The following is a 25,971-nucleotide window of genomic DNA, read 5'->3' on the forward strand; positions in this document are numbered from 1 at the left end:
GGGCTCCTCTGCAAGCAATTTGTATGTCCAGGTTCCAGGATACAGATTTTCCTGGGAAAATAAAGTATGCAGTACTAGCACGAAGGTCATCAGGGACTTTTAAGGACAGAATTTGATAGCTTAGGCTCTAAACCATATTTTATGTAATGACACCTTCAGACTAACCATGTGTCAAGTTTGCTTCAAGTTTCATCTCAATGTAGACTTTGAAAGGAAGGAGGAATTTTGTGTGTGTATTTTCCCCACACCTGCCGCTGAATCTCCTGTGCCTCGTGCACTTTTGTGGAGTTTCTTTTGCCATCTCCCTCCATCCCCGCCTTTGAGGGATTCCACTGCTCCTCATTTTATATCTGTCCCACAAGATTCTGAGTAACAGCTGTGAAATGTAGCGTTCTTTTTGATCTCTGTCTGTAGCTGTCTGGCAAAATGATAAGATACAGTACAAGTCAAATGCTTCATGTCCAGCTTTGTGTAATGGCACAGGGACAGGAGAGGCTCCGTAAAACTAAGTCTCTTTTGAACAGTTAGGTTTCTTAGTGCATACGTCTGTGTCCAAACCTTTTGCAAGTTTAGTAGCTACTACACAGTGAAATTTCAGTGTGGGCATTTGATTTTGTAATGCTTACTGCTCACTAATGTACTTCATCCTGCAGAGACTGAAAATACTGCTGAGAAAACAACAAAATGAGTAGTCGTCGAAAACGTGCACCTCCATCAAAAGTAGATGAGGAGAAAAAGAAAAAGCTCTGCTGGAATATGCATGAAGACCGGAGAAATGAGGTGATAACATTAGATGATGAAGTGACTAATGAGGACCATGTTCCAGGTCCAAGCACTTCTTCTGCACCCTTCATTGTTATAAATGACGACAGCACCGATGAAGATCTCATTCAGAAAGAAAGCAGTGGCTCAAAATCTGTTAAGTTTTTGACAGTTAACGATGAAGAAGACTCTTATTCCATCTCGACTCCTGTGTTGCTACAGCTAAATATTATAGTCTTGCCATACCGTGTAGATGGGTCCTGGAAAGCTTTGTTGGGAGAATTTGCTCTTCATCTGCCTTCTGAACAAATTCTTACTGACAAATTCCATGAAAGGAGCTTTACTTTGAGAGGAGACCCTGACGATCAGCTGCAGGTCTGTGTTCATGAAAGAAGTGAAGAAGAGTACAGTAATGAAACAAAAGAATACCTGGGTGCTTATGAACAATGTATTTTGGTGGAACCAACTTTAGGTGGTGAAATATTGGAAGGTTTGAGATGGCTGCAAAAGAAGAAGATAATAGGACTTTATCAAAGACCTGGGGAGGCTCAAGCTTTAAAGGTATGGGTTCATATATTTGTTTTGCATTTTTAAGGTTCTTTTATGTTTGAAATATAAAAACCTCTGAACAATGAAGTCTGGCAGCTACCATGTATTTTTATAACGTGATGAATATATATAGTTTCTACATGGTTATGTAAATGTTTTCTGTGTGTCTTTTCCTAAAAATTTATTTTTACTGTTGCACCATTAGTAATGCATTACCCAAAGGAGTCAAAGAAGCTTTTGACTACAATGTACTCTATCCTCTATATGATGATTTTAGTAAATTCATCTTATCTGTCTACATCTGCAAACTTTCAAAGTACTGTTGTTATTTTCATACTCTTCTGTTTATAATATTCTCATCATTCTAACAGTTAATTAAATGATTAACTGTATAATCATTTCATAGGTTGGAATTTACCTTCTGGAGGCTGGGCTAAGTAAACCAGAATTTCTCAGTGATGGAGGTGGAAGACCCAAAAAAGCTAATCAGCTGATTCAAAAACTCATGGAAAAGTTCTACAGTTTTTTAATTCCAGGTAATTGCTATTCAGCTGAATGTTGACAAACAACTCTTGCTATATAAAGTGTATCTTTTTTTAGTAGTTTTCAATGTAAGGGAAAATAGTAAGTTATTCCTGCCATTTAGAGCAACTTTATTTTCAAGGTAATATTATTAGGTAATTCTCTCAATGTTATTATCTGACCATTAATCATATGCTAATTAGTTTATGGTCAAATTACAGATGATAATATTCCTTCTCTATAGATAAGGCACTGAGGCATGTAGAAGTTTGAGTCCTTGTATTTACTCCCCAAAAAGGCAATTTTCACTAATTCGTGTGGGTTGTTTGAACACTTCTACAGTAACTTGTCCGAGTTACACAGGAACTGTTCAAAAGAACCAGGAATTACATTTGGAAAGCTTTTGTTCCTAGTTTTATAGCAGGAAGCACAATTTTTTTTTTGGTGTAGTACCTAACACACAACTGTGGCAACAGAATTCTTGTTTGGATTATATTGTAAAGCTACAATATAGTTTGGATTATATTGTAAAGTTAGAATGTAAACCACTACAAAATGCACCTTTATGACAGTTTTAAGAGTACACCACTGCAAATTTACATATATGGGCCTTGTCATCATTTTGGAATTGAAGATATGTTTGCCAGATTATACACAGTGGTGATACAGATTTTTAGGGTGATCAGTGACTGCTTGATGGTGTGATGTCTTAGGAAACTCTTAAAAAACCAACCTTGCAAGAATGTGGGCCTGAGTGATGGGGTTGTTCTGCCTTAACTTACCTTTTCAGGAGCATGCAACCAGCTCAGGTTCATAAAGAGATTTCTTTTATTTGCTTTAACAAATAGCTGATTTTGTAATAGCTTGTATCCTGTATCTGCTGTATAATATTACATGTTACTTCAGTGAACACAGGCATAGATCACTTATAGATCCAGCTAGCTGCTTTCTTAGTATGAAAAAAAACATAGTCTTTATAATTAAAATTTTAAAAGACAGACTAAAATGTCTGTTTAATTGCCATTCACATATTTGTTCTAGTGAACAGTAGATGTTTCAGAGTATGTTTTCCCATAATGTCCTGGAACTATGGTATGACATACAGTAGCATGGCAATAGCATTTACCATATACCATTCTCCTTCAGTTTTCTTAAGAATAAATTATTTGTACAAAGAAGAGGTTTTTGGTCTTTGTATGGCATTTTTTTAATACCAAATGTGAAGCAACAACTTTTCCATTAATCTAGAATAAAGGGGGAAAAGATTACATTTTAATTGATGTAGATATTCTTACACAGCAATCTGGAAACTGCCCCACAGATAAAACTGAAAGATTCTACTGCAGATGCAATAGCAGAACTTTAGTTCAGTCTTTGAAAGAATTAAGTAAATTACTTGATTACAGAATCATATCAGAGAAACTGAATTTTTAGATAGTACAACACCATCTGTTTCTGACACGTAAAAAATACTAAGATGAAAGCTATGTAACTGAATTACATTTTGAAATGGTTGAAAGTATAATTAAATATTCCCTGTTAATAAGTAACTAACTTGAGAGGTAAAGTTCCTTAGCATCCTTTTAAAAATTCCTGTGGTACATAGAACCATTTAATCAGAAAAAAATACGTCTGAGAGAACAAGAGAACAAAACAAGAAAGGTATGGACAAAACATATCCAATTATAAGAAAAAAACCATTTTAAAGTATACTGTAGTCTTTGCTCCCCTGTGTAATTCTGGAGAGACTTAGTTTATATAAAAGTCAATTTATTATGCTCTGAAATGTGGGATTTGAAAACTCTTACTTTAGGAAGTATAATGACAGGTGTCATTATAGATCAACTTCATTGATCAAACTTATACTCTGCAGTCACTGTAACTTCTCTGTACTCTTCATGAAGTGAGGAACGTGTGTTACAGGATCCTTTTGAACAGTTTCTGTAGTACATAAAGCTACATGCTCTGCTTGGTCCTTGTCCTTTGGCTGGAGCATTAATGGCTCCATGTGTGCACTCTGGTTGCCATCTTTACATTAAAAATCTTTATGTACAGTTTTCACGAGTTTATAGACACTTAATGCCTTTCAGAATTCTTTTTTCCCCATGTGAAGCACTGCAAATGTTCCATTGACTTAAAAGGATTAAAGGAGGGCACTGATGGCTGCCATACATAGGCACATCATTTCCTGCTGTTTGTTTTGGAAATGATTCTTCACCTTCCCCATTCATTTGAATGAAAGAAAGCTTTTGCTTTCTGTCAAAGAGAGTCCTAATAGCCCCTAATTTTTAAGATTAAGCTCTCTGGTGTTTGTGCCAGGTACATCTCTTCTTTGTTAGTACAAGGCATCATAATTATGTGCAGCATCGTAATTATAATTTTATTTTAGTTGTGTCTGCCATTACATGTCTTCCCTTTTTATCAGTACGATATTACAATTTTAAATATACCTTAAGGTCACCTTGTGCTGGAATTGCTGGCCTTGACTTGCTTCTAAATTTTTTTTTTTTTTTTGAGAAAAATTCTGCAAGGTGGCTTTATCTCCGATACTAGCTAGGGTTAGTATCTTTCTATGAACTGTAGTGTTGTAGCTGTTCCTAGATAAGTACTAACAACTGCTTTATTGGTACCAATGTTTTTAATATGATACCTAAAACACTGCTAAAACTTTTCCTTTATGTCTTATATTCCCTTATTGTATGTCAGTTTCCTAAAATGCTGAGCCTTGAATTTTGCATAAATTTTTGATTTACAGTATTTAAGTTCTGTGTATGCCCTTATATCCAAGTTCTGTGAAGAATATGTAAGCAAAACACCTCCTTTTCTAGAGGACAGAAAAGGAAGGGGTAGGCCTTCTGTCCCAGAGGCTACATATTTCTTTTGAGGTGGGATTTTAATTTCTAAAGTATGCTGTCTAAATTTTTGCAGTGATGCAAGTGGTGAGAATTTTGTGTTGTCCTACTGCTACAATTTTCTTATCCAGATGGATAATTTAAAATTAACATGAAAGCTCACTGAAGAGAATCTCCTGGAGAGTTGGGTTTTTTATGTTATTCTGTCAAGAAGGGCTTTATTTCATGAAAAATGTACAAATCCTTGACAACCCACTATGTTTTTTTCCCCGTCTATAATATCATCGACCCATGTTACCATTTAAATCTGAAATGTGTGTTTTTTGTGGTTCTGTGTCAGTTGGAAATGTTTAGTGGAAGGTCTTTATTAAATAAATAAGCCCTTGTCATTCTATCCCTAAATTCTAAAGGAAGAGCTTGGCTGATTAGGTATACCTCTGTGATTGCCATAGCATGTTAATCTTAACATTTGGGAAAGTAGTGCTCATTGTTTCCTGCTGCTGCTAGCTGGGTCAGGTGCAGTCACAACATATTTAAATGACATTTTGCTTTGCTTGCTTTCATATGCTAACTAAATGTGTTGCTGCAAAATTTACTGAAATGTTGACCAAAGTTGATTGATAATGCATGTCTTGAATGACTTGGTGTATGCAGATGAACTGGAGGAAGATGAGGAAGAATCGGACATGGAACTAGAGCGACAAAATATTGAAGAGCTTTATGACTTTGTAAGGCACACCCATCAGCAGGATATCCAGTTACTAAGAGAGGATGTGCAGCATCCTGCATTAATTCCTATTCTGAGGCCATACCAAAGTGAGGCTGTGAACTGGATGCTTCACCGAGAGAACCTCACAAGTGCTCCAAGCAGTGGCAAGTATATGCATCTGGAAAACTTGTGTAATTGAGGAAAGTGGCATTATGTTGTCAGCAGTAATGCTTTCTTCCTCTTTGACTAGAAGCTTTATTAATTATTTCACTACTGTTTTCATAAAAGCTGTTGTTTGGGTAGTACACTAAATCATAAACTAAACTTTGCTGAACAGTAGTTAATGTATCGTGTTGGTCATGAAGCCCTGGGGAAGTAGACATCTGCTTTTTGTCTCTAAATGTCACAATAAGGCTGAGCCATTCTAAGCAGTGTGCTGTTTATAGAGAAACCTCATAACAGTAATACAAACTCTTTCTCTGTAGAAAATGCACTGCACTTCTTATGGCGGGAGGTCATCACTCTGGATGGAGTAAAAATCTACTATAATCCATTTACTGGCTGGTATGTTTTTATAGTTATCTCTTTCTGAGAACACCTCAAGGTTGTACTCTGAAAACCTTATTGGTAGCTTTTAGCTGGAGGATATAAGATAATTCATAACTTTTCATTTTTCAGTTAGTAACTAAAGAATTAGAATGATATTTTTAATTAGGGAAAAAAACAAAACAGGCAAACTGGAGTATATAATGCACAGGTCAATATGTAAATCTTGAGTTGAAGACATAATTCTTAACGCTTGTTTTTTTTTAATTTCAGTGCAACTTGTGGTTTTAAAATTAACTTTTTTAAATTAAAGACTCGGAGGCTTCAACCTTCTGGTCCAATGTTTTTAAAATCCAAAGGAAGGAGGCAATATAATGCCTTTTATTAATGCTGGGTATTGCATTACTAGTTCTGTTTCATTTTTCTCATTAATTTGGTTAGAATAGAACCTTTTGATTGCTAGTTTGCTTTCTATTTTTTTCCCCTGTATAACTTTCAGGTCTTTAACATATGTGAATATAAATATATTTAAGTTTTTTGGAGGCTAATGTTATGATATGCTAAGGTTAGCAAGGCAAGGCCCGTTAGGAGGAAAAAATAACCCAAAAATTCTGGCATACATATTTGTCTTGGTCAGGTTTGTACACCCCAAAAGCTTGCTATCTTTTGTCAACCTCAGCTTATCTAATAAAAGATATTGCCTCGTCTTACAAACTTTGCCTTGCTGAAGTTATGCTCTGTGTGTCACTGAACATGTGCTTCTTCTCTGTCACACCATTCTATAGTATTGACTTTCGTTTGGGAATGTACTTGAATTTTAGTATTATCCGTGAATATCCGATTGCTGGACCCCAGTGGCCTGGAGGTATTTTGGCAGATGAGATGGGTCTTGGAAAAACAGTAGAAGTGTTGGCTCTTATTCTGACTCATACCCGACCAGATGTTAAACAAGATAATCTGACATTACCTGAGGTAAGAAAACTAGGATAAGATTTAGTACAAAGAAAATATTTTTCAGAATTAATGGAAACGCACTTCTGTTGAGTTTATTGCTTTCTGTTTTATAGGAGTCCAGATTTAAAGCTGGATTTAAGTACAGTGAAAGTTTTTGCTTTGTAGGATGCGATACTTGGTGACATAAATAGTGGAATGGTTTGCATGAGCAGCACTTGATAGTTCGCCATTGTTGAAGGGTGTAACAGGCAACTGCGCTGTTAATAGGCTGTTGGTAGTTTACACACACTCCAGGAGTGTATAAATACGTAATTTAGTCTACTGTGTTGGAAATCATTCTCCCCTTCACCTCCTTGTATCGATGAGTATCAAACATCCATTAGATATACATTCTGTGCTAAAATAGGGGCAATTTAAACTTGGTGAATAAAGGTTTCTGCTCCCTCTCTATTTCATATAATACATGGGCTTATTTATCAATAGTTTTCCATCTTTTCACTTTTCTCATCATATATCCTGGTGAAAACTTAGCACATTCACTAAAACCAAAAATTCTCTCCAAGGGAGAGAACCTTTACCCTTAAGTAACCTCTTGCCACTTCTGTGGGTTCCATCCTTCTGAATTCATAGCAGCCAGTTTCATTGTACATCTATTCATAATGATCTCCTGCCTGCTTGTAATTTTATCAGTTAAGAAGACCAAATTCTCAAAAAGAGGACACAATTATTCTTAAATATATCAGAGGGTAAGCACTGAGGAGTGTGAAGAAGGGAGTATTAGCACTAAAGCACCTGGACATCAACTGGTAATAACATCTAGAAGACCATAGCTTTTGGAGAGCTGGAGTTATGAAACTGTTTCACAGTATGTGTAGTTGGGACAGACATCTTAGCTAATATTATGGGATCTGTATGAACAGAATTATATGATGCTGCCTGTGGTTAAAAGGCACTATTCCACTCATACAGAAGGCCCCTTGTCATTGCATTTTTCTAGTCTTCTAATATAAAATGTCTTTTGTATGATGTCCTGGGGGAGGGGGACAGGGGGGATGGGGACAGGGACACAGACACCAGAAAAAAACAAACCAGGAGTGCTTTATTCCAACAGAGACTTTCTGGATGACTCCTGGCTTGTGTGAGCCAATGTCAGAGTTACTCCAAGTCGTTCAAATAGCTGTAGGGCTCAGTGTCTAGAATTTCATTGTGGTTACTGTTTAAGAACTCTGCAAAGCAACCAGTTGGACAGGGCAGAGTGCAGTGTAAGTGAATACAGCTATAAAACAATCATAGAAATATTGGCACTGCATTTTTTCCAGCTTTGGGATTGTTTTTTTATATCCTCATTCTCAAGTATATATCTCCTTGAATTAAATCATTATTCCTGAATCACTAATAATAGAGTAAATTTTGGGGGCCAATCCCTAAAAACAGAAACTTCGTTGTTATACAACTAACTAGGGCTTTTTAATCTATATTGCTTATCTTCTTTTGTGTTTCTAGCTGTATATTAAATATATATTTTCCTCCCGCCAATCAGTAACCTAGATCACTTACAGCTGTAGATTCTTGCAACTTAATTCTGAAGTAATGGAGGACCCAAGCAGCTTGCAGGCTACTGTTTCTGTTCTCAGTGTAGCATGCTGAACACCATTTGAGAAACTGAACTGAATGGGGTAATACTCTATACACTAAAAATGAGCTATGTCAGCAAAATAGTGAGATCAGAGCATACATCTATAGCAGCTCATGCTTATTTTAAAATATGGAAAGATTAATGAAGTTCAGAATTACTGTGAAGAGACATGAGCTAATAACTATTTAATATTGTCTGCATTAGGGTAAGCTTGTGAACTTTTTTGTTCCACCTCAACCTTTAGAAGGAAATAAAAAGAAAAAAACAAAGGAAATGGAGCTTAAATTGAAGGAAAAAATACAATATCCCAGTAAGTATTTCTGATTTACTTTTCTTAATCCATTTTGCTTTTGGCATAAGTCTTGTCTTGGCCGCTGACTGTGAGTTCAATGCTACTCTTCACTTTGGGAGAATGAAGGTTCTTTTGCTGAACTCTGTGGGATTGCATGCTACAAACAAGTGATCCACACTTAAAATTAAGTTACCAACTCGGATCTCTGTGCTACAGAGCTCCATGAAACTAAAGCTCGTCATAAGAGAGTTTATGCATTTGACTGAAATACACTGTCTTTTTATAAGCTTCAGTAAGAAAATTGAGTGACTTATTTCTATTGCTACTCAATTATTGTCTTAGAATCACTGAAAAATAGCTATTTGTAGGGTTACCTCAAGTAAAGCATTGTCAAAACTGCTGCCTGTCTTTTTTTGCATTTTTTTTTGATGAACGCTGTTTAGAGATCCCTTAATATGCATTCTCTGAGGTAACTTTCATTTTATCTGAGCTGTAAGTTTATTTGCTTTGATTCTACATATAGGCTTACGAGTGATGATATTAGCAGCTGTAAAGGAAATGAATGTGAAGAAAGGAGCATCCATTATTGCAATATTTAAGTACATCAGTGCTATATATAGGTATGACATACAGAGAAATAGACGGCTTCTCAAAAGAACTCTAGAAAAACTAATTGCAGAACAAGTAGTAGAGCAAGTCAAAGGACATGGTCTGGCTGGGTCTTTCAAGCTGGGGAAGAATTACAAGGAACAGAAGAGGCGAGAAAGAACCAAAGAGCAGGTAAAACATGCTGCTGTAGTTACTTCGAAGAATGTGGCAAAGGCAGATCTTATTTCTGCTAATTGCATGCTACTCTCAGCTGTGCTGTCTGTGTGCACTAGTTCAGTGATGCTGGCTTATCGATAAAATGAAGAAAATTGTAGCATTTGCTTTGACATTCATGAACAAAGCAGAAACCATAAGTAGATCAAATTTGGGGCTAAAATATTAACTGCATCTGTCATAAATCTTTTTAAATAGTGCTGTAGTGGCTGGCAGATGTATTCTTACTGTGAAGTTGTCTTTTAACCACTGGTAAACATTAACCAAATCCTCAAAATGGAAATTTATATAAAATCTCAATATTGATGCCTTGATGTGTTTATATGTTAAAAAAAAAAAAGAGAAAGTCTGACTTTCTTGGTTAATTTTACTTTGTAGATAGCAAGAACTTCAGAAAGCATTCAGAAGCAGCAGCTGATGGATGCTAAAACTCAAACCAAACAATCAAGAAATAGTGATGTCACTTCTGAAAATGTCCTTAAAACCCCTTTACGGGTGAATATCACCATGGAAGAACATGATTATTGTACAACTAGCAAAAATAACAGGAAATCTGAAGCAGATCATGAGAAGTCTGTACAAGATAATAATGTTGAGCAGGAAGCTGTGGTCCCAAAGTCTCCTGATTTGCACGGCAGCCTCCTTGTCTCCAGTGATACAAGCAGTCATCCTGATTTTGACGTTCCTAAAACTACAGCTGATGTCCAGGAGGGAGTTCCAAAGGACCAGTCCTCACATTCCCAAGAACGCGCTGGCAGTAGTGTACAACATGCCAGCTCTGTATTTCCGTTTAATACATCTGAGTATCGTTTTGAATGCATCTGTGGAGAACTTGGATTGGCTGACTACAAAGCTCGTGTGCAGTGCCTGAAATGTTACTTGTGGCAGCATGCAGAATGTGTAAACTACAAAGAGGAAAATCTGAAGATCAAGCCCTTCTACTGTCCCCATTGTCTCGTGGCAATGAAACCCGTTTCCACAGGAGCAACTCTAATAATTTCTCCGAGTTCTATTTGTCATCAGTGGGTAGATGAGATCAACAGGCATGTAAGATCATCTTCTCTCCGAGTTCTGGTAAGATTATATAGCTCCATATTCTGGAGAGTTATTTTATCAAGGCTTGGGGCTTCCTGTCTGACATTCTGTATCATGTAAAGTTCAGAGGTTTCTTTGTCCTCTGTGTCAGAATTCTGTATTTCGTGCCGTTAAAGCTATGCTTTGGCACCACATGGTGTATTTGTGTCCCAGAAAGACTGACTGCATTTAGTTCTTAATTTTTTTCCTTATTAGTTGATCACTGGGAAGGTGATACAGTGGACTAGATATCTTTATCAAATGGAAGCAAATTTTGAGCAGTTGCAACAAGTGATTTCTGAGAGGGAAGGCTGTTTGTGATTGTTTGGGTTTTTTTTTCTGAAAGATTACCAAGGAACTTAGAAAAGCCTAACTATAGGTGTTTTGGCAGCGTCAAGTCTCACTGTGTGTTTGCAGCCAAGCAGCTCTCTGACAGTTGCTTCTCATTTCATTCTAGGTGAAAACAAATGTTTCAGTAGGTAAAGAGTGTACTTTTGAATTTTTGCTTCTCGGGCATGACAAAGGAAGTCTTGGGTCTTGGTGTTTACTGAGAATAACACCATTACTGGTGTTGCCTGGGTATTGTCTGTATAACATCTGCCATATTTATTAGGGTGTTGCTTATCTGGAGACCTTGTATTGTGCTTTTACTTGATTTCTAATAGCTCTGTCACTAAAATAAACCTAATTATACATATAGTAACTATAGCTATACAGGATTTTTTAATATAGTTATCACAGTATTCAAGGGTAGCCATTGTCTTTTATCAATGATGTAGACAAGTTTTGTCATTCATATTTTTAGTAGGCAAGAACCTTTGTAATGATGAAGTGCTTTGAGAATCATAGCTCCCATGTATTTTGAATAAAATAACAGTAGTAATAGATGGATAGAGAGGAAGCTTTGTATTCAGGGATATCTGACACCTTCTGCTATACTGCGTAGATGCCCAATGTATAAATGAATTCTAGGCCTCCAGTAAGCCATTTGTGTGAACAGGCTAATGAGCTTCAGTGCAGCAACTAATAAATGTGTAAGACTTGCACAGTGTTCGTAGGACCCAGTCTAAGTTTTATACCAGCTTTAATGAAAACTGACAGAAGTAAATTTACATGGTAACAGTAAAATAGCTTAAATAATGAATGTCAGCACTTTAAGCTGTGTGACATCTTCCATTCTAAGACACTGGTTTCGTTTTCTTTTAACTGCCAACTCTAAGTCATCCAGACTTGCTTTCAGTGTTTCTTCAAAATGAAAATTTGTTGGGTTTTTTTCTGTAAAGTTAAAACAAAAATAGTGCAGATCTTTCAAAGAAACAGTTTCCCATGTTAACAGGTTTTGCATTGCATGTGAAGGGTGTTTTTTATTCTTCCAACTGCTTACAACCCATGGGTAATTCTAATGGGTTTATGTAATTCTTAATTTCTTAAGAACAAGAAATTAAAATTTATCAGTAGGTCTTGCTTTGTGTCATTGTCACAGTTTAACCCCAGCCAGCAACTAAGCACCACGCAGCCACTCACTCACTCCACACTAACTGATGGGATGGGGGAGAGAATCAGAAGGGGAAAAGTGAGAAAACTCATGGGTTGAGATTAAGGCAGCCTAATAGGTAAAGCAGAAGCCATGCACGCAAGCAGAGCAAAGCAAGGCATTAATTCACTAGTCCCTGTGGGCAGGCAGGTGTTCAGCCATTTCCAGGAAAGCAGGGCTCCACCACGTGTAGTGGTTAATTGGGAAAACAAGTGCCATCACTCCAAAGGTTCCCCTTTTCCTTCTTCCCCCAGCTTTATATACTGAGCATGAGTCATATGGTATGGAATATCCCTTTGGTCAGCTGGGGGCAGCTGTCCTGGCTGTGTCCCCTCCCAGCTTCTTGTGCACCCCCAGCCTACTTACTGGTGGGGTGGGATGAGAAGCAGAAGAGGCCTTGACTCTGTGTAAGCACTGCTCAGCAGTAACTAAAACATCCCTGAATTATCAACACTGTTTCCAGCACAAATCCAAAACATAGCCCCATACTAGCTACTATGAAGAAAATTATCCCAGCCAAAACCAGCACAGACAGGTTGTCTTTTTCCTGCTGCTGTGAAAACAACTAAAACTTGGCCAAGTTATGAATCTCTGTAAAATCTGTTCATAAATACTTGGAAGAGGTCATTAGACTTTGACAGCTATTTTTTCTTAACAGTTACTTCAGTGAGCATGCTCATTTTTTCCTTTTTCCCTCTCCTGTTCTCTCTCTTTAGTTCATGTACATTGACCTGGTTGCACATGCTCTGTTGTCACACTCTGGGACTGAACAGAAATTTTCTGCAGGTGATTTGTTCAGTTGCTGTATGCACAAATGTAGAGGAAGATTATTACTGGAAGGAAAAGTACAGTAACAGTGAAATTAACAGTGAAACCATGTGCTGATCGTCAAGGGGTAAAGAGGGAGGAAATCAACTAAGGTTTTATAGAGTCATCTTGATTCTGATATTTTTAATTATTAGTTACGTGAAGTAAGAGAACATTGAAGTTTGACACTGAGGAACTGGAAAGATGGTGTGATTTTCTTAAATGGTAAAAGTGTTTGTAGGTAGTTGCAGATAAGAATGGATCATCTTGGTTAGTGTTTATTTAATAAATCATGAACTTGCAGAATGAGAGAGGAATGGAAAGATGCTAGCTATTTGATGAGACTAGAATATAGATTCTTTCTAAAAAAGATAGGGATATTTCGGTATCTGTCAGAAGAAAGCCTTACCTATTTTAATATTGTAATTAATATTAATAGATAAATGGTAAGTAACTGATGATAAAATTCTTAAAGTACGCAATGAATGCCTGTAAGTTTAAGGTAGGTTCCTGAGGTAAATTGGGAACAAGAGAAAAAGCTTGTATGAGAAGGAAAAAATAGCGATTGATGTATTGCTCTGGTAATAACTGGTCTTAGTATCTAAAACTCCTGAAGATGATAAACTGTACCTACTTTTAAAATATTTTTTTATTTTGTGCCATACCACACGTTATTTGAAATTTTAACATGCTTTGGTACTGTAAGTATATTTGGACTCATAAGACATTCTGTATTTTCTTTAGATATAGAATGCTACCATAGGGAAGCATGTAGTAAAATGTTTGGTTTAGCTTGTTAATTTTTTTATTTAAACTGCTGTATGTTTCAAAAAGGATTATGCTTAAAATTATGAGGGAGATTAGAAAAATACTTCTGATACTAGAACAACGTCAATCTGAAAAGTTTATAATAAGATACTGTTGGTGGACAGGGATTATTTCTTACTAGGGTATTCTTTCTATTTCATGAATCTCTGTAAAAAAACCTTTTTGTAGATAAAACATTACCCAGCATATAATTTCTGCATTTTAAATATTTCACTGCATACTTCTGTTTTTGCCTAATCATCTGTGAAATTCTTGGGGTGGAGAAAGGTAATACATCTATGGTAAAGGAGAGGACATGTAACACTGACTTACGTAATGTTGCTCTGTACAACATCACAGAATAGTTAATCTTGCACACTACCATTGCAACAAATAACTGTTGTAGCAAATACTGAAGTCCTTTTTTCTTCAAAGGAGAAAAAATGTCTCGCAAAGATAGAAATAACGACACATAAAAAATTTTGCATCAGTGTCTGTTTTGCATTTATTATTGGTGTTTCTTGTATGGATTTCCCACCATGCTACTATATGAATACGGGTTTTATTGAATGATTTCATATTGTATGAGGAACACTTCTAATAGCACGCATGTATTAAGCTGTACTGGTATTTTTGCATTTTTATTAAAGTGTCTCTTACGTTCATTCTTTGCTATTGTGCTATTGAATACAAATCTATATAGGTATATCAAGGTGTGAAGAAGCATGGCTTTTTGCAGCCACACATGTTGGCAGAGCAGGAGGTGGTTATCACCACATACGATGTCCTCCGCACTGAGCTGAACTATGTAGATATACCCCACAGTAACAGCGAAGATGGTCGCCGTTTCAGGAACCAGAAGCGGTACATGGCCATCCCAAGTCCCTTAGTAGCAGTGGAGTGGTGGAGGATCTGCCTTGATGAAGCACAAATGGTTGAATGCACTACTGCAAAGGTATGACATTCCCGGTCATGCATTTATTTAACTTGAAAAGATTTTGACAAGCTTATTATAAATAATACAATAGACTTCCCTCTCACTGGCTTAACATTCAGTACCCTCAGGTAATTTGTCCTTGTAGCTTGCTCTTTAGAAGTGAATTTTATGTTGGGAGATATTTACTATTAAATGGTTCTCCTGTTGGAATTTTGACAGACTGAAGTATATCCAGCTCAAAAAATACTTAACATAATCTATACTGACAGTTTAAAGAACTAGGTCATCATGTCGTATGTGATGTTTGATAGTTTCAAACAAGACACTAGTCTGTGCAATGACATGCTTCAGAGGCATAGATATGTCCTTTGGGTCTAGAAGCTAAAATAGTCAACAGTGTGCCTGCAAACTCTAGGGCTGCAGTCTGAAAAGGGAGATTATTTTAATTTGCATTCGTCCATTCTTTTTGCCCAAGACAGGCACACAAAAATGCTACTTGCATAATGGCTTATAGGCTTTAATTTTTAATACTTTTTTTACATACAGTTTCTTTTGCTGTTTGCCTTTTGTGAACCCTTAATTGCCCTTGATACTTGGAAGTGGATATGGCTTTTATCAGCTTTCAGTTACCTTCAAAGAAGCTCAATAACTTTATACACACTTTTATAATATATTGTACTCAATGCTGCTTATAGGTCTGCTAATCTTACATACTGAAAAGATGTTCAGACTTCTTAAAAATAAGGTCTCTGTGTTTTCAGACTGCGTTCCACTCTTATCTTTGTTTTTCCTTTCCTACCATTGGTTCATTCTTCTTTTTCTAGGCTGCTGAAATGGCACTCCGTTTAAGTGGAATCAATCGCTGGTGTGTCAGTGGCACTCCTGTGCAGCGAGGATTAGAAGGTGAGATTTTATGTAGCAGTGTCATCTGTGGGTTTTCCTTGTGCTGATATTTAGGTAGTGGTTTGAAGCAGTTAAAACGTCTGCTATTTTTGCTCTGAATTCATTAGGTACTTTGACTTGGTAAGCTATAAACCTTAAGCAGGTAATAAAGACATAAAATAAATGTATCAATATAAAAAGTGCAGAGCTGAAATCTTTTTATCCCCTGGAGTTAGACAAATACTTTGAGTAGTTCTTCAGTTTTTGCTTAGCAGAGTGGGTAAATATTAACCCCTCTCTGTTGCAGCTAAAGATAGTCTGCTCTGATTACAGAATCCTTCCAACTGTCAAATACAGCAAGCAAATCTCTGTTTGCTTTTTGCATAGCCCTGTATGAACTACTGTAGGCAGCAACTGCCATGAATATAAATTATAAAAATCGTACTGAAGCTTTATAAAACTGTCTTAAGTCCTTACATAAGGACTTAATGAATAGAGATGTGTGGAGTAGGGAGCTGTATGTTAGCAGGAGTCATTTATCTTGTCTTTTTTGTGAGGTACTCTGTTTCTGTAGACAGGCTTCAGACAGAAAAAAAGAAAGGGAACTGACAACTTCTTTATCTCCCTGTGTTCTTTGATGGATTTAGGACTATGTGCTACACATTGAAGGCAATGAGTTTGAGAGTGGCTAAATCAGTGTAAGCATTTGTGTGCATTTGTGAACTATGGTTCAGGTACCAAACCATTATAAAAGTCAGTGGTGTACATGAATTCATTATGGAATTGTGGATTAAATTTATAAATAAACTTAATAGTTGTGAGAATATGTAGCTAATAAAGAAAACACTATAGAAGGAAGTGATTGATTTGCCTGTCATGATTAGCTTGTTAAAGTCCTCGTGTGATAGTGTTGATTTAATACATATCTGAAATGTCATATTGTCCATGGTGCTCAGGCAGCCCTCATCACATAGTGGATGAAAACTGCTGACTAATTTGAATCTGTGCCACAGCTGCTGTAATAAAATGGGATGGGACCTCTGGGTAAACAATTGCTTCCTGCATAGAAAGGATTCCCAGGATTTTTCTTCCCCTGGTCTAGGATGTATTTGGTGAATGTCTTACGGCTCTCAGCTGAATACCAAAATTACCATAAAGCTAGCAGAGTAAAGAATGCAGCCACCAGATCTTTAAGAACTATCTGTAAGGTACCATCATATATTTCTAATTCTGCGTTGTCCACATGCAGCATTTAAACATGTGCTTCTGTATTTTTCCAGTAAGATTTAGATATAAGCTTAAAGTCTGTATGTCCTTAAATTTCATCTCCAAAAATGATGGGTTTCTGAATTGGGCAGAATTAGCAAGCTGTATTCTCTCAATTAGTAAGTAGACAACAGGAGTGTGTTTTGTTAATTTCTTCTGCCTTAGCAGAAAAGTGAAAGTCTTCTGAATTGCAGCCCCTTTTAGGATGGTGGGCAACAGACAGTTGGTGCACAGCAGGTTATGAAGTAATGATACTGAGCAATATTGTTTTAGAAAAACCTGGCAACCCCAGTTAACCGTATGCAGTCATCTAATTTCTGCCTCTCACCTCTGCTTTGAATAGGTTTAAATTCATTGCTCTGTTCTGCTAAATGTGAAATTAGGAAAGCGTCTCACAAATAGTTATATTCCAGCAAGTTCTACAAAAATCAACCACTAGGTAAAGGAGACAACACCCACCTTCCCCCACCCAGTCCCCTGCCTCAGATTAGCTATTTTGGTGAGGGAATGACTGGAAAACAAATGAAGAAGATAACAGCCAGAATGTAGTTGGTTTATGCCTGGTAACCTTCCTGCAGAAGTTAATTTTTTTTGGAGGCATATTGTGAAGTATTATAACACAAACACTGTACTAAACCACTTTCTTTTCTTGGCAGATCTGTATGGATTAGTCCTTTTTCTTGGAGTTGATCCTTACTGGGTCAAACATTGGTGGGATCAACTTTTATATCGACCTTATTGTAGGAAAAATCCCCGGCCTCTCTACAGTCTCATTGCCAAGATAATGTGGAGATCAGCAAAGAAGGATGTGATTGACCAAGTAAATAAGAGTTTTGGGTTTTAAAATTCCTGAACAACATTTATCAATGGCTTTATTTGCAAATTACTTATTTTCTTTTTTAATTGCAGATTCAAATCCCCCCTCAGACAGAAAATGTACACTGGCTTCACTTTTCTCCTGTGGAGAGACACTTCTATCATCGCCAGCATGAGGTGTGCTGCCAGGATGCATTGGCAAAACTCAGGAAGATTTCAGACTGGACTCTTAAGCTTAGCAGCCTAGATAGAAGGACTGTGACTTCTATTCTGTACCCTTTGCTGCGGCTGAGGCAGGCCTGCTGTCATCCACAAGCTGTTCGGGGCGAGTTCTTGCCATTACAGAAAAGGTGAATTTCTGTCACTTCCTAAACGGCTTTATCCAAAGCAAAACTCTGACTGTCCCTAATGGTGCAAGATCTTGTTCAGTTCTCAAACAAGCCTAATCTTAAGCTTCTTTAGTTAAATGTGCAACTATGCCACACCAAGTCATCTGACCTCAGAAGTTGAACAGGATAAGGTAGGGTAGCTAGTGTTACTCGTGTGTTAAAGAACATAGCACTGAGAGGCAGTTGTTTGTGCAGTAACATTTTAACCTTACAATGCTGATGGATACTGAGGTGTTGCAGGTGGCAGACTGAGTGTGAAACAAACCAGGTTTTTTTTCAGTTTTAAATAAGCCCACTGATTTTTTTGTCTCTTATAAAACTCATGTTCATAAATGAGAACAATGAACAAAATGAATAAGCAGAATGGAATAACTCTTTCATTCAAAGAAGATGTTGTTAATGTGAGATTGCAGTATTTGTAAATGTAGATCCAAACTTGAAAGCTGTTCAAATGCTTTTTTTTTTCCACATGCTTTCAAGTTTATCTTCCTCACAAGTGTGCTGCAAATACCAGTTTGGTCTCAGCCTTTGTTTAGACCAAAAGCAGGTTGCAAGCACTCTTAGCAAAATGTAGCTGCTACTTTTTCAGTCAGAGGGGGGCTGTGAAAGAACAGGCTGTTGCCGTTCCAGGCTCTCAGAGCACTGTCTGTGTTTTTTCTTTTTCAAGCTACAGGTAGGGAAGGACTTAAACTTTTAACACTGCCAGTGTTATTTCTACTGTTTCCTGCTCTTGTTCATCCATTCCATTCAGTCTCTTTTCTATCCTTTTATGAAGTTTTGTGTCCTGCTCCTTCCCCTTTCTCATACAGGGCACCTGCAGTGCCTAAGCAGCTGTAACTGACTTCGGTCACTGCTGAAATAGGTGCAATAGTAGGCCCTAACAGTCTGCTAGTGTGGAAACAAGGAATCAAACATTGGAGAAATCAATATTCCCACCAGCCCATACAAGTTTATTTGCATTCAAATGAGCCAGTGAAGTACAAATTAAACATGTAAACTGAGCTGAGTATGCTGGGGACAGCTTAGTACTGTGTTGATTTTGGTGGAATGCTGTCAAGTGACAACTGCATAGTAACTGTGGTGGAAAAACTAGCAATGAAAATTAAATCTTTCCTAAAATCATATGTACAAAGAAAAGTTGTTTCCAAGCACCATTTACGTTTTTTTTTTTTGTATGAACCAAGCTTGAATGCAGCAGTGGACATTTACAGAACAGAGAGAAGATTTGGCTCCTGGCTTTGCTTATACCTATGAGAATAATGAAGAAATTCAGTGTTAGGAACTCTGAAGAAGAGGAATTTACTGAAACAAGAAAGTTGATGCTGGAGAATATGGATAAGAGAAACTGGTCTGAAATAAGAAAGCTGAGTTTGGAGCATATTCTATGCTAAATGACTTTTCCCCACCTGTGTAGTAAAGGCAGTAAATGAGAATATCTGCTCAGCAAAAATGTAGCCCTCAAAAGGGAGTTTTCTAGGCTCCCCTAATTAAACTGAGTAAAAAGAAAACCTTTTGTCTCAGACTATATATCAAATTGTATACTTTATAGAAGCAAAAGGATGTATATGTAGTTTTTCATGAATTTGATGATGGATTTGAAAATGAAAAGTAGTAGTGGTAGAAGTATCAGAGTATGAGCAGTAGGTGCTATGTGTATTTGCCAGTACCTCTGTAGAATTCAACTAACTATAAATAGTGATTATATTGATTTAAAGCCTGCTCTAGTGTAACACTGTAGTGTAAACTCAAGGAGCAGTTTCTGCAAATGGAACAGAGCTGCAAGGAGGGTAGAATGAAGGCTTAGTCAAGGATAACCTTCTATGATAACCTTAGGCCCAGACTGCACAGAGTTATGTCACCTCTTACTCTACTTCACAGTGCTAAACGCCACATGGTACATGCTGCTTTTGAAAGTAAATGAGGCTGAGGAGCAGAGTTTTGGGGGGGAGATAGTGTCTGCTCTCACAGCAGCCTCAGGTCAGCTGTTGTAGACTGTTGTTGCAGTTTACTCTCCTGTCTCTTTGCATTGGTCTTCTTCCTGCCTGGATTCTTTGTCCCTTGGCCTTACTCCAAGCTGTCCTTGATGCTTGCTTTCTTCTTTCTCATCTCTGTTCTTGTTTCTCCCTCTTCCCTCTTTGTTTCCTGTATTTTTATGTTAAGCTAATTATCTTCTGACTAAATTCCTCTCATTACAATTTACAGATATTACAAACAAATGTAGAAAAGGAAGTTTAAAATTATATTTACTGATTTTTTTCACTGTTCTCATTTCACACATTTCCCTCTTTACCTTGACACTTTATCTGTTTTGCATGTTTAGACTGGTAGCAGAAAGGAGAAATGTAGTCTCTCATAGCTGTTTTCAAACAGCTTCTAGCAAAATGAGGTCTATTTTTACTTGTTTCCAGTTCACCACTGTAGCAGATGGAACAAAATATTTTGCCCTCTGAAGGATTACTTTACATAGTTCTAATTTTCCTCTTGTTTCTTATTTCTTTCTATTTTTAGGAGGTGTCAACCTCTTGACATATCCAAGTTAGGGTAAAGCTCTAGCTGGAAGAAAAGCTGACAGCTAGGGGGTTTTTATTAAGTAAATAAATCTCAAATAAACATTTGCACAGTATGTTGGATGCATGTAACAATCTTTCATGTTGCACAGCATGATGGTTTTACTTATCTAGTATTGTGGTCTTATTTCAAATCTGAGCTATTTGCTCTTTGTTTCAGCACTATGACCATGGAGGAACTGCTAACATCTCTGCAGAAGAAATGTCGAACAGAGTGTGAGGAAGCTCACCGACAGTTGGTGTGTGCTCTTAATGGTTTAGCTGGTATCCATATCATTAAAGGTAAGACAGGAGGGCTGTAGCATATTCTTTACTCCTTTTAGTAGGCTAATTACGGTTTAAATAGCACCATGTAAAAACAGTGGCTTTTTTGAATTTGTGGAAAAAGCTATAGTGAAATCCTAGGAAACTAGAGAGGTTTGTAACAGTGTTTGTAACAAAAAGCAACATTCATTCGAGATGAGGGAGAAAAGAATAGGTGTAGTTTGGTGCATCTTTGAGAGGTCTCAGTGTATTTATGGCTTTTTTGGTTTATATTTGCTCTTGATTCTACCATCTATGTGTACTGGGAGCATAAAAGAAGTTATACTTGTGTAGTTTTACTTAACCTGCTTTTGTTTTATCAGTACTGGTTTCTGGGCTTCCTTTGTGCCCCCTGCCATGCAAACTGCTATGCTGACTGTGGAATCTGTTTGCTGCTGCCTGCTATACAACTCTGCCAGTGTAGATTTCGTCTGAATTAGGAGGGAAAAAAAGTTTTGAATGGGAAACAAAAATAATTATATTAACCTTGAATGTCCCACTAAACAAAATAATGATAAATTAAAATGATTTAGTCATGAATGTGAAAAAATGCCTCTTTGCCAAGTAACAAGTCTTCTAGAGTTGACAAGCTGCTTGAATTTTCCAGCTCATGTTGAAGTCTTCCTTCAAAGCAGAGAACAAGCAAAGTGCCCATTCTGTTACTTGCCTTACAGAAAGACTACATTCAGGTTCTATAGTCTGTAGTTAATGGGTTTGAAATACTTTGTTATGATTGCAGGGTGGAGATCAAATTTTTCAGATACAATTAAGTGCTTAAAAAGATTCCTGTACAGATTAAATATTTCTAAAATACACTTGTAGCAGCAAGTCTGGTCCTGTTTGAAAAGCAGATTGATGAAAATTTTATCTGGTGAGAAACAAAAGGAGGACTGAGGCAGAGTTCTGTTCTATAACTTTTCCCCCCTGCCCCAGCATTGCTGTTACACTCAGTCATCATTAACAGCAAGGAGGAAGTACACCATATATATAAATAAAGCCATAAATTGTTAGTATATGTGAAATCTTGTAAGTCTAATTATTATTAGCCCAGATCTCATTGTTACAGATAAAAAAAAAAAAAATCATAATCACACTTAACTTGTTTCTACTGCTTGTCCTGCTTTTATGCTCACCTTTCTACTGCTCTTCTGGGTCCTGAGGTCAATGGTTTCATACTGGTAGCGGCAGATAGTTGTCACCATCTGGAGTTCGTCATCAAGAGGAATAAGATCTTTGTGTTGATAGTTTCTTCTTTCTCACTCAAGGATCCAGTTAGGGTCATTTTTATGTTTGCTAGCACACTTTTACACCTTTCCTTCTTCATTGGTCTGCAGCTCCACGTTAACACCAAATTTAGTGTACATGATGCCTTTTATGAATGTTACATACTATTTCTTTGTTCTCTTTGCCCCTAAAACCAGTTTTGTCCAGCTCTAGGTCTGCATTTCTTTGACTGTGGGTGAGTTGTTTATAGCCATGGCTTCCTTGTTCACTGCCAAGCCTGTGCGCCATCTCTTAGCATCCCATGGCTGTACTCCACACTGCATCCTATATCTTTACTTTTCAAGGCCTCTGCTGTTGTTACCAGGCCTGTATTTCTCCACACTACATCATTGTGTTAGTTGTAAATATCTCATTCTACATAGAATAACTGCTTGTTACTGCTGTCTATATAAAGCTGTGATTATACCACACAAAGGTAAACAAAAGTTAAAAAAAAAAATAAATTACTATAGACACCTAGTGAATTGGAGAAATTGCTGTCACAGCTAAGCCAAGTAAAAGGTCCAGGCAGGTCAAGAAAAATTCAAAGGGGGCCTGACAAGCCTCAAGCTTGAGGCCTTGCAAATTCAGCTCATAGCTTTTGTCCTGTTATAGTAATGGCAATAGTATATTTCAGGATTACACCCTTCAAACTGGCAGCTGTTTTGATGTAAGAAGCAACAAATCTTGTTGAAATAGAGTTTTTACACTTCTGGATAGGTAGGAAGATGATTTGTTTTGCCCTGTTATCTGTCTTTGTACATTTCATGTCCCTGTACTCCTCCATGTTTTAAGAGTCTTCTAAGACTATTACTGGCTAAATAAATTTCTGTCAGTTGACAAAAGAAGATAAAAATTGATTTTTTTTGCTGCTTTTCCATATGCAACTTCAATTTTGTATTTCTTTTTTAATTTGTATGATCTAATTTCTGAAATGTGATTGTGATGTTAGCAGCTTACATCAGTAGTTATGCTCCCTGCATGTATTTAATCATTTCTGCATTTCTGAAGTATGATGCAACTTTCATTGTTTTCACTGGAAGAGTGAATAATGTGTTTGCAGTGAGAATTTAGTAATGCATCACTGCAGTGAGTTGTAGATGATAGTTTTTAGTGCAACATGTGAGACTTTTTGGACTTATGCAACTGTGAATACGTATTTTAAGATCAAGAGGTTTATTGATCTTGCAGTCACAGAAGATATTTCATTTGGAAACTGCTTTAGTCTTTGTAAAATAGAATAGTCCCTGTCTTTTACCAGTTGGGTTTTTATGAGAGCGGGAAGGGAATGAATAGGGAAGATTTGCTTGAAGACAAGTAAATATTACACAGCCTCTCTGAAAATATCTTAGTATGTTACAAATAATGGCCAGCCATGGCAGTTTGTATATTTAAAAAACAACACCATATATGTATGTGTATGTTTTTTTTTTTTAATTCAGGAGAATATGCATCAGCTGCAGAGCTGTACAGAGAAGTGTTACGATCATCTGAAGAGCACAAAGAAAAGCTCAAAACAGATTCCTTGCAAGTGAGTGAGCATTCAAATGTAAAGAGACATAGTTAAGAACTGGAAAACTTTAGATTTAATTTAACAGGTCAGTCTTTTTTTCCTCCCAGTGGTGTGCTGAATGACTCTTCCAGCTTGCTGTCGTTATAAACTTTATATAGGAATCTATATAAGGTCCAGTGACCTTCAAATTTCCTTTTTCTTTAAAAGTTACTGTATTTCTAGAAACTTTTGCTTGTGAATCTTCATGATACCCCAGAAGCAGTGCATGATCTCCACCTGCTGTTCTGTAATAAACTTAACACGCTGAATTCCTAGACATGTATGTGACTGCTCACATTAATGGTACTGTATTACACAGTGTGAATACAAGATGCTGGGTTTACACTGAGAATAATGATAATGTGCCAAATGATAGAGAATAAGAAAATTGTTGCACTGCAAAAGATATTCCCTGAAGAGGCATCAAAATGTGAAAACGAATCAAAGTGAATTTTCTTTTCAGGAAATATATGGATACATTTTAAATACTGTGCTAAAAATATTAATATATGTTCCTTTATAAAAAAGCAATGGTTCTGTAAGTAACATCTTTATATTTCTTCAAGAAAAATCAGTTCTAAGTTAATCAAAAGTCTCTTAAGCATAACAAGATATTTAAAATGTTAATGATGGATGGATAAGTGATCAGTTGCCTATGTCTTTATTTTGCTTGCTTCACTAAGTAAGTTAGTCTTTGATTAGCTTACATGCGGGCATCTGATGGCTCTGTTTAGCTTCTTCGATCCTTCCTTCTCCTTTGTGACTTCCCAGAGGCATTTTTCACTTCACGTAGCCATATCAGCATAAACTTGTGAACCTACTCATAAAAAGATTGTTAATGAAGCTGTTTTACTAGATTATACAATCCAATAAAGCTTTTTTTCCTCAAAATGTACGCTGCCTTTTTGTAATAAAACTCAACTTCTGTTGAGTGCCTCCTAGTCATGTAGGTTTAGCTCTTTAAGATAATGGCAAACAACTGCTGGCCAGTGCTTTTCGGTGGCTGAGATGGTAATAGGGCAAAAGTGAAGTGAATCCAGGAGGTGAGAAGGGCACAAGTTCATCATAGTGGAGGTTATTAGTATGAGTTTGTGGGAGATACGTAGGCAGCATAATACTAGGGGTCTGGTTTGGGATATGGAGGGTGAGCGTGGGGAAGAGGAATAGAGTTGCCTTATATTAACAACTAAGTTTATTTTCCCTAAAAATAAACAAAAAGTCATGTTTTATTAAGTCATCTTTTATTTCAGGACAGTGAAAAGTACAAAAAAATTATTGAAGCTCTTGAGAGCTAGTTTTTTTCCTTATACTTTATTTTGCTTTAGATAGGCTAAGAGAATTGTCTCCTTATAACATTCTGAAAGATATTTACAAAAGAATGTGCTCTGAGAGAAATAACTTGTTTTCCTTAATAGTCAAAAGCTGTTTTAATTAGGGGGGTGAGTATGGGACAGGATATGATGACTTGGTATCAGACTTGCCTGCTAATATGCTTTTGAGGTATTGAAGAAGTAACCTTTGAAGGTCTTTTTAATGTTTCCTTTCCTACCTCAGTAAAATGAGAAAAAGAATGTTTATTTTCTTCATAAGATGCTTCCAGATTAACAGAGAAAAAACCCCAACTAATTTTAAATTAATACTAATTTCTTGCTGTAAGCTGTAATTGCTGTTTAAGGTTTTCCTGTCACAGATGTTGCAGTATATTTTTTTTCATGATTGCTGTTGACTTTATGTATATTTAGAGACTTCATTCTACACACAATTTGATGGAATTGTTGTTGGCAAAGCACCCAGGAATTCCCCCAACTTTGCGTGATAGCCGACTTGCTGAAGAGGTAAGCATTGTTCATTTTTACATAGATACATTTTGAAGAGCACCTTTTTACTTTTTTATCCTTCAGTATTTTCTCTAATTAAAGAAATAGTAGCTTTCAAGTTAACTACGCACACTTCCTTTCAGGTTAGTAAAATCAAGAGGTTTTTAGTGTGAGAGGTGAGAGCAAAAATGTCCAGTAAAATGCTGTCGTTCTGAATGCTTGGTAATCTTAATTGTCTGTTTTATGGAAGTTTTAATAATTTTTATCTCTAAAATGTGATTTCCCCACACCTACAAAGTTCTCATGGAAATAA

At 36.7% G+C, this 25,971-nt stretch overlaps 1 protein-coding gene across 3 annotated transcripts in view; it reads left to right on the plus strand.

Annotated features, from left to right (window-relative positions):
* Nucleotides 1-684: 684 nt before the first annotated feature.
* Nucleotides 685-25,971, plus strand: part of SHPRH (SNF2 histone linker PHD RING helicase) — a gene marked incomplete at both ends in the record, with an annotated part of 51,286 nt that continues 25,999 nt past the window's right edge. The window contains 15 exons of one of the 3 annotated variants that reach the window (XM_081998464.1): nt 685-1,323; nt 1,718-1,847; nt 5,340-5,558; nt 5,880-5,958; nt 6,762-6,912; nt 8,735-8,840; nt 9,346-9,602; nt 10,023-10,718; nt 14,570-14,821; nt 15,628-15,706; nt 17,608-17,771; nt 17,861-18,117; nt 20,884-21,005; nt 23,732-23,820; nt 25,584-25,676. In XM_081998464.1, the coding sequence (XP_081854590.1) occupies nt 685-1,323; nt 1,718-1,847; nt 5,340-5,558; nt 5,880-5,958; nt 6,762-6,912; nt 8,735-8,840; nt 9,346-9,602; nt 10,023-10,718; nt 14,570-14,821; nt 15,628-15,706; nt 17,608-17,771; nt 17,861-18,117; nt 20,884-21,005; nt 23,732-23,820; nt 25,584-25,676 (3,333 nt within the window). The remainder of the gene's footprint in view (nt 1,324-1,717; nt 1,848-5,339; nt 5,559-5,879; nt 5,959-6,761; nt 6,913-8,734; nt 8,841-9,345; nt 9,603-10,022; nt 10,719-14,569; nt 14,822-15,627; nt 15,707-17,607; nt 17,772-17,860; nt 18,118-20,883; nt 21,006-23,731; nt 23,821-25,583; nt 25,677-25,971) is intronic. The other 2 variants (XM_081998465.1, XM_081998466.1) reach the window with 2 other exon arrangements.

The sequence above is a fragment of the Phaethon aethereus genome, assembly GCF_964289735.1.
Source record: "Phaethon aethereus genome assembly, chromosome: 3".
NCBI classification, from domain to species: Eukaryota; Metazoa; Chordata; class Aves; order Phaethontiformes; family Phaethontidae; genus Phaethon; species Phaethon aethereus.